The sequence below is a fragment of the Rhincodon typus genome, unplaced genomic scaffold (assembly GCF_021869965.1).
Source record: "Rhincodon typus isolate 14 unplaced genomic scaffold, sRhiTyp1.1 hic_rhity00009845, whole genome shotgun sequence".
In the NCBI taxonomy this organism is placed as follows: domain Eukaryota; kingdom Metazoa; phylum Chordata; class Chondrichthyes; order Orectolobiformes; family Rhincodontidae; genus Rhincodon; species Rhincodon typus.
Genome location: NW_025975483.1, coordinates 1 through 7,915, shown reverse-complemented (window position 1 = coordinate 7,915; position 7,915 = coordinate 1). Strand labels below are relative to the sequence as shown.

The window sequence follows — 7,915 nt, the reverse complement described above, 5'->3', positions numbered from 1 at the left end:
ACCCGAAATGTTAACTCTGACTTTTCTTCACAGATGCTGCCAGACCTTCTGTGCTTTTCCAGCAACTTCTGTTTTAGTTCCTGATTTACAGCGTCCACAGTTCTTTTGGTTTTCATTTAGTATTTCTCCCACACCAGTCTTTGAGCCACAAGTTCATCTCTCTAATCTGATTTGTCCTCTCCTAATTTGAATGTGTCTTAGATAGTAATCCAGAGTTCATTACCTTTGAAGTTCTGCTTCTTAATTTCGTGCCTAGCTCTGCATGCTGACTGTGCAAAACCTCTTTCCTACTCTTACCCATATAGTTGGAACCAAAATGTACTCCCGACAATTATGTCCTTCCCCTCCCACTGCAAGTTCCTCTCCAGCTCTGAGCAGATGTCCTAAACTGTGGTAACCAGATTCCTGCTCTCAGCTAAGGAGAACAGTGTCTATCTCCCTGATTATACTGTCCAATAATACATTTCTTTTAATCCTCCCACTTCAAAGACTTCCTGTACTGTGATGTTATGGTCAATCAACTCCTTCACACCACAGCCCTCACTCTTATCCTTATAAGCTGCACAAACCTCAGACCTTTTGGAGAATTGCAAGTGCTAGGCAAGTGCAGCCCCTCCACTGCTACCTTCTCAATCCCCTTACCTGTTTCAACGTGCAGTCACACTCTCCTGTACCTGACCACCGAGCAAATCAGACAAAGCCAGCCAAAGGCATGTTTCTGCCTGAGCTGAAACTCCTCAAGCTGCAGACGTTTAAAAGCAGACGTGTTTGCTTTTGCAGCAAAATCCAGGAGATCCTACATACTGAAATCCTGTCTTCCAAAGAGTATTTTTACAAATAAGTCAGCTCTGCTAAAGCATAGAAAGCAGCTTAAGATGGATAACTTACTACCTAATTACCACTACTCTCAGAGAATTTGTATATCCCTTTTTGTGCATCACTTCTTTTATGCATCAACATACCCCTTTTAAACAGTAATGTATAGTTAGTTGCTAAATGTAAACAAAATAAAATTAAATTCGGAAAGAGATAGACCTTAAGATCACTTCACTTGCCCAGATCCTGGCTTCACAGCCCTTGTAGATCTCCACCCCTGCAGAATAATGCCAATGCAGTTCTATCAGGTGGACATTTCTAATGTTGTTGCCAGACACATGGTATAAGCCAAATATCCACAGATGCTCATTACATTGAACCAACTGGCTCATGTAGGTACAAAAGTTAGAATTTATTTTCACCTTTCTTAAACAAATATTTAACAGCCAACTAATGAGCCAGAAAGAAAGACTTACATTTATATAGCACCTTTCACAGCTTCAGGATGTCCCCACGTGCTTTGCAGGCAATGCAGCACTTCTGCAGTGCAGTCGCTATTGGAACACAAGGAGAATGGCAGCCAATTTACAGACAGCAATTTCCTGTAAACTGTAATGCAATAATGACCAGAGGATGTATATTTCGGTGTTGGGCGAGGGATAAATATCAGTCAGGACTCAAGGCAGAGCTCTCTTTTTAAAAAATACTGCCATAGATCTTTTACATTTACTTAAGAGAACAGGTAATGTCACGATTTGGTAGCCTATTCAAAAGACAGTACCACTGGCAGTGCAGCATCATCCAAGGTTATGTGCTCAAGTCAGTTTGTCAGATATATCACCGGGAGGATATTATTGCATCCTTTCATGTAGCCCTAGTTTTATTTTGAGTGAAACTATCCTCCAATTGATGCAGTATATTTTCTGGTTTGTTTTCTACAATGACATTAACACACTATATCCAACTGCCCACATATTCCCCTCCAGCCACATCCCAAATCTCCAGTCCTTCCCTTAGCTTTGCTCCTAACCCTCTTACCCCTTCTGCTTCTCCCCTGGCTTTAGGGAGCCCGGACCCTGATGAAGATGAGGACCTGATAACAGTGGAGTTTGATGATGGTGATACTGGACGCATTCCTCTTTCACACATACGCCTTCTGCCTCCAGATTATAAGATTCAATGTACGTAAAACCCATGGTCTCAAATCCAGCTGTACCTGTTCATTTCAGACCTTGAGACATTTGACAGCTGCCTTTTCTTAAAATGGCTTGAAGCGGGGGTTTAAGCAGTGGTTTCCCAGCCTCTCGATGAGATAAACCAGTGTGGGGTTCGGGTTACATTACAAAAGGGAGCTGTAGTCACTAACCCAAAGTAGGTTGGCTTAATTTGACTTGAAGCATCGAGATAAACTCTACTGGGGACATAAACAAGATCTACAACTTTGTTGGTACTTTGTTTTTCTCTCACCTGAACTTTTTTCACCTCCTCCCTCCTCTCTGCCGTACAATCCTTCAGGTCATTTAGACACTTAGAAAGGGCAGAGGGGTCCAGGAAGTGATTGATTATTCCCTTCTGCTTGTGACCATGCTGTGTTCCTCACTGCCAATGGGAGAGACCTTGGCTGACAATGGAACTAACAGTTTGTAACTGTGTTGTTTAGAATCAAGCAGCAGATATCCCTAAGACTGGAATGCAGTCTGCTGGAGCGCTCCCTCCAGACAGGAGCGCTGGCCTCGTGTACATCTTTAAATTTCCTCCAGTCGTTGAAATCTTTCGCTGATCCATTTAGCACAAAAGTTAAAAGTGGCCTATGTCTGTCAGTGTCTGATTCAGAGACTGGCTTCTTCTTAACAGGTGCAGAGCCATCCCCAGCTCTGCTAGTGCCCAACACCAAGCGGCAAAGCAGGAAGTCCAGCAAGGATGCCATGGACAGCAAAGAGGCTGGTGCCCAGGGCACTGACAACAGCGCAGTGAAAAGTAAAGGCCGAGGGAGGAAAACGTCCACCGCCAAAGGGAAAGCTGGTAGGTCGATCATCAGTGAGACTTCCCTCGCAGTGCAACTTGGCCAGTATGAAGGAAGCGATGCAAGACTTCCTCAAACAGAGGGTTGTGGAAATCTGCCACTTCCTCAGGAGGCAAGGCTACAGCTGAAAACCTCCAACACTGAGTTTTATAGCTTCCTGTGACATCGGTTACCGAGTCACGGAGAGTCTGAGAAATGGATCTGCAACGATCGAATCGAATCGAATCGAATCGAAAGCAGGCAAAGGCTCGAGGGCCAAATGACCTACTCCCGTTCCTGTGTTCGTAACCCTTCTTAATACTGATCACAGTTTTCATTCGGCCACTGAATTCTGCCAGGAGACGGGTTCAGAGGTTAGCCACTTTTGTAATGTAGAAACCACAATTTGTGCACAGCAAGAGCCCACAATTAACGAAGCGATAATTATCAAACGAGTTTCCTTTTTTGTGTGTGATGTCGCTAAGCATAAATATTGGCCACGTTGCAGGGAAGTTGCTTGGAGCCACGAGAACCTCTCCAGTGGTCGGAGAGGGTCTGGCTTGAGCAAATTATTGGAAGAGGATGTAAAATAATCGAGAGTTCCTTTCTCCTTCCCCTTTACGTTAATTTAGGAACTGACTCGGTTTCAGAGCAGACGGAGGTTCCCGGGCTGGTGGAGGGTCAGACTGACGTGGAGGGCCAGAGTAAGCAAGTTGCAAAAGCGACAAGAAAGTGCCTCCCAAAAAGGAGTGGGGTCAGTGCTGCGGCCAAGGCCCCCAGTGAGAGGAAAAAGAAGGTGGCGAAGGTGAAGCTTGTCCCGAAACAAAGCGCGCAGCAGCCAGCCACTTTCCCAGCTCCGGTCTTTGGCAACGTCCTCGGCCTGGAAACGTACGGTGAACTGCCGGACCCGTTTGCCCCCTCCGAGGGCACGGGAGCGAATGCGAAGGCAAAGAAGGGGAAGAAAACAGAGGAAGAGGCCCAGGAATTTGGGAACGGCGGGAAAGGACTGAGGAAGCAACAGGAGGCGGAGATTCTCGTCAAGTTGGACCACGAAGGGGTAATGTCACCCAAAACGAAGAAGACCAAAGCCATGATGATGGAAGATCAAAACCTGACAGGCAAGGTGGACAGCAAGATCATGCTCAACGTGAGCTACCCCACAGCAGCCGGGGGCTGTGAGGTGAAGCAGAAACCGTCAAAAAGTAAGGCTGCCAAGAAGGAACCTAATGCGGGCGCTGCGTACTCCGGGGGGACTTTTGGCAGCACCGAGTCCAAAGCCAAGATGAAGAACAAAGAGAAGGAAGATGGCAATAGCAGTGCGAGCAGCAGTAGCAGTCCCGAATCCGAGGGGGAGGAAGATCGGCAGAATGATGAGAGAGAAGCTCCGCGGAATAGCAGCACCGCGAGTTCCAGGGCCTCGTCACCAGTGTCCTCATCGTCGTCGTCCCAGTCTTCCTCCTCCAGCTCCTCGTCCTCATCCTCTTCCTCGTCTAGCTCATCTTCTTCATCCTCCACGACCGATGAAGACTCGTCCTGCAGCTCTGATGAGGAGGAAGCCGACTTCCAGTCTGCCTCTCCGCCCGGCCCGTCGTCAGGGCAACAGGCGCGCCTGCCCCCTGAGCCCCGACCCCAGCAGCAAGCCCGACGGCAGAAGCAGAAACAGCAGCCCAGTAAGAGCAAGAGCAAACCCAAGAAACGAGAAGGTGTCCACCTGCCAACCACCAAGGAGCTGGCCAAACGACAGCGGCTGCCATCAGTGGAGAACAGGCCCAAAATCGCAGCCTTCCTTCCTGCCAGACAGCTTTGGAAATGGTTCGGCAAACCCACCCAGGTAAGTAGAGTCATACAGCGCAGAAACAGACCCTTCAGGCCAACTCGCCCATGCTGTTCTGTGCAGGTTTCCTGACCTAAACCAGCCCCACCTGCCTGTGTTTGGCCCACATCCCTCCAAACTTTCCTATTCGTGTACCTATCCAAATGTCGTTTAAATGTTGCAACTGTACCCGCATCTGCCACTTCCTCTGGCGGTTCATTCCACACATGACCCACCCTCTGTGTGAGAACGTTGCCCTTCAGGCCCATTTTAAATCTTTCTCCTCTCATCCTAAAATTATGCCCTCTAGTTTTGAGCTCCCCTAAGCTAGGGAAAAGACCTTTGCTGTTCACCTTATCTATGCCCCTCATGACTTTATAAACCTCTGTAAGGTCCACCCCTCAACCTCCTACAGTCCAGGGAAAAAAGTCCCAGCCTATCCATCCTCTCCATGTAACTCAAACTCTCCAGTCCTGGTAACATCCTTGTAACCCTCTCCAATTTAATAATATCCTTCCTATAGCAGATATCTACAGATATTAAAAAAAGAAGGTGGGTACGATAACCTATGCACCTCTAGCTCAAAGTGAAGCACTAAACCGCGGTGATTTTAAAAGTATTTCCAGTACCGCAGAGGTTTTGTTTAACAGGTTAATTTATCAATAATCTGGTTGCAGACCCATGTTGCTCAGAGTGCTTCCAAGTTTTGGATGAATTGGGACAGGACTCAGCAATCTTTTTTAATACTGAAGAACCTTCTAGAAAACATTTGCCTGACATTAGGCCACAAGCCAGAAATTCTGTTTTTTTAAACCAGGTGGATAATTTGCTGATAATATATCACCCACCGCAGAAACAGGCTTCCCATTTAACACGGAAGTAAAGAGGATTTATTTTTCAAGGAGGGTTATGGGTCTTTGGAACTTTCTTTCCCAGAGAATGGTGGTGGGGCCGCAGCAGACATAGAATACTTTTACAGCGGAAGGAGATAGAGTCTTGACGATTCGAGCTTCTCGGGATGGATGGGAATGTGGAGTTGAGAACACAAATTGGCTCTGATCTTTCTCAATGGCACAGCAAGCTACAGGACCCACTTGTTCTAATCCTTTTCCTAATTCATACCCTTGTACATATCAACAGAAAACAAAATGAAAGCTAAAATAGAACAACCTCTGAATTATCATGTTGTCTCCGTTTTCAAACTTGACTTTTGTCGATAAAATTATCTTTAAAACAAAGTTTAACTTACATAAAATTAAGCCAGATTTTTCAGCTTTTGATTCTTGTAATTGAAAATATTATTTTTAGCAGCACAGATAGAATAAGTTATCATTGCAGCAATATAAAAAATGATGAAAATCAAAACCATCTAAACATGGTCAAACCAAGGCGTTTATCGAAAACTATGTGAGCTAAACTCCTCAAACAAATTTATTCAATCCTCAGTGATTATTTTTAGTTAAAATAATAATATGAAACTGCAAAGTGCAGCACTGGGGAGGCGATGGCCTAGTGGTGTTATCACTGGACTGTTAATCCAGAGACCCAGGCTACACTCTGGAGACCTGGGTTTGAACCCTGCCACAGCAGATGGTGGAATTGGAATTCAATTTAAAAACCTGTTATGAAGAGTTTAATGATGACCATGAATCCATTGTTGATTTGTTGGGAAAGAAACCATCTGGTTCACTAATGTCCTTCAGGGAAGAAAACTGCCTTCCTTACCTGGTCTGGCCTACATGTGATTTCAGACCCACAGTAATGTGGCTGACTCTTACAGATGGGCAATAAATGCTGGCCTAGTGGGTGACACCCTCATCCCATGAATGAATTAAAAAACATAGTGTGCTAAAAGCCATTAATCACAGCAGTAATTTTCTCGTGCTTAGCTTTTCTTTAAGACAGAGTTTGGAGCTGCAAACGCAATGTTAACAAACAAATCTTTTGAGGTACTGGAGCTGAGGGTTACAGACTCCTGGATTAGGGACTGGGAGGATCCTGATAGATTTAAGGAGATGTGGGTTGTGGGGGGTGCTGGTTTAGGAATAGAGTACACTTGTAGAAGAGGGGCTGTTGGAGTGAGGGTGAGGATTTGAAGGAATTGGAAGTCAGATTGAATGTAGAACTTGAAGGGAATCATACAGCTTTTATCTGACTGCAAATGACTGAAGATGTCAACATCCCAGAAGCGGCATTGCATCCAAGCCTGGCAGAACTCGTGTGTATTGGCCACTGCGTTGTTGACAGGTGCAGCAGGATAGACTTGGACCCTGTCTAGGAAAATCATGTGGGTACAGCAATTGCCACAAGATTGTATATGTGTACAGTTTGCAGACACAGCCCAAAGCTGATGATGCATTTGCCCAGGACACATTTTACCCAGGCACAAACCCAGGAAAGAGACAAGTCCAGGTTTCCTGCAGAATAGTGTTATAGCCTTGAATTCAAGGTGGCTATAATCTGTCCCAACAAATGTAACTAATTCGGAAGCAATTTAGAATTTAACACATATTACAATAATTGGCAAAAGAACCAGAAGCCAATTTTATATTTTTTAACGGTAAATTATTGTGAACTGGAAGCAGATTTATTGTTAACATTAGAAGAGGAATCTGATAAATGCATTAACGTGATTATGGGGAGCAAGTAGAACACTGGGGAATAACTGGATTTCAAACACTCAACTCAGGCAAGACCAATTGGCCTCATTCTGTACTTTAAGCTGTCACCTTGTGTCATGTTTCAGCAGACCAGAGGCTGCAAGGTTTCAGAAATCTGTGTTGAGTTGTCCCTATGTTGGCCAGTGGGAATGTCCACGTGGATACAGTGCATGCTTTGCAGTGGGAGCACTTTTGCCAAGTATCCCCACAATTAACATGGCTAATGTTACAACTAATAAAAAGTTGCTGAAGGAGGTCACTGTATAAGCAAGCTGAAAAGCTCCAGACAGTCTCTCACTGACTGGGAAAGCCTTCTATTTCGATTCCAGGTCTGAGCTAAATAGGCCGTTCCCTCCCCCTGCCCAGGTTAAAAATAGCCTCAGCACCTTTGGGCTGGACAATATCCGTTCAGGTTCCCACTTCTGGCTGCTTTTAATCAATCACCTCTTTGAGCATAAACTGTAATAGGGTAGCTATCACAGAAAACCAAATTCGTGTTGAATTGAATCAAGTCCTCACAATCAAAAAAATACAGACTCATGGTTTGTCTCTTCTCTTCCCTCCTACTGGCCATTTTGGTGCCTGTAGTGAGGTTAAGGTTAAAGACCTAGATACAACACAATG

At 45.2% G+C, this 7,915-nt stretch overlaps 1 protein-coding gene across 2 annotated transcripts; it reads left to right on the top strand.

Annotated features, from left to right (window-relative positions):
- The first annotated feature begins 85 nt into the window (after positions 1 to 85).
- On the top strand, positions 86 to 4,733 carry LOC125482399 (trinucleotide repeat-containing gene 18 protein-like). 2 transcript variants are annotated; one of them, XM_048594468.1, is made up of 3 exons: positions 86 to 1,997; positions 2,638 to 2,838; positions 3,451 to 4,733. In XM_048594468.1, exons 1-3 carry the CDS (start codon positions 1,757 to 1,759, stop codon positions 4,722 to 4,724), a joined length of 1,716 nt encoding a protein of 571 aa, XP_048450425.1. In that variant the 5' UTR covers positions 86 to 1,756; the 3' UTR covers positions 4,725 to 4,733. The 2 variants fall into 2 exon arrangements, with proteins under 2 accessions (XP_048450425.1, XP_048450426.1); XM_048594469.1 differs by having other exon boundaries at positions 90 to 1,997; positions 2,671 to 2,838.
- Positions 4,734 to 7,915: the final 3,182 nt, after the last annotated feature.

What these genes read in the sequence shown, in the direction of transcription:
- LOC125482399 (XM_048594468.1), top strand. Translation starts at nt 1,757, where the DNA reads ATGACATTAACACACTATATCCAACTGCCCACATATTCCCCTCCAGCC. An exon ending in TCCAGATTATAAGATTCAAT is followed by an intron (nt 1,998 to 2,637) that starts GTACGTAAAACC and finishes TATGTCTGTCAG; the next exon opens with TGTCTGATTCAGAGACTGGC. An exon ending in CACCGCCAAAGGGAAAGCTG is followed by an intron (nt 2,839 to 3,450) that starts GTAGGTCGATCA and finishes ACGTTAATTTAG; the next exon opens with GAACTGACTCGGTTTCAGAG.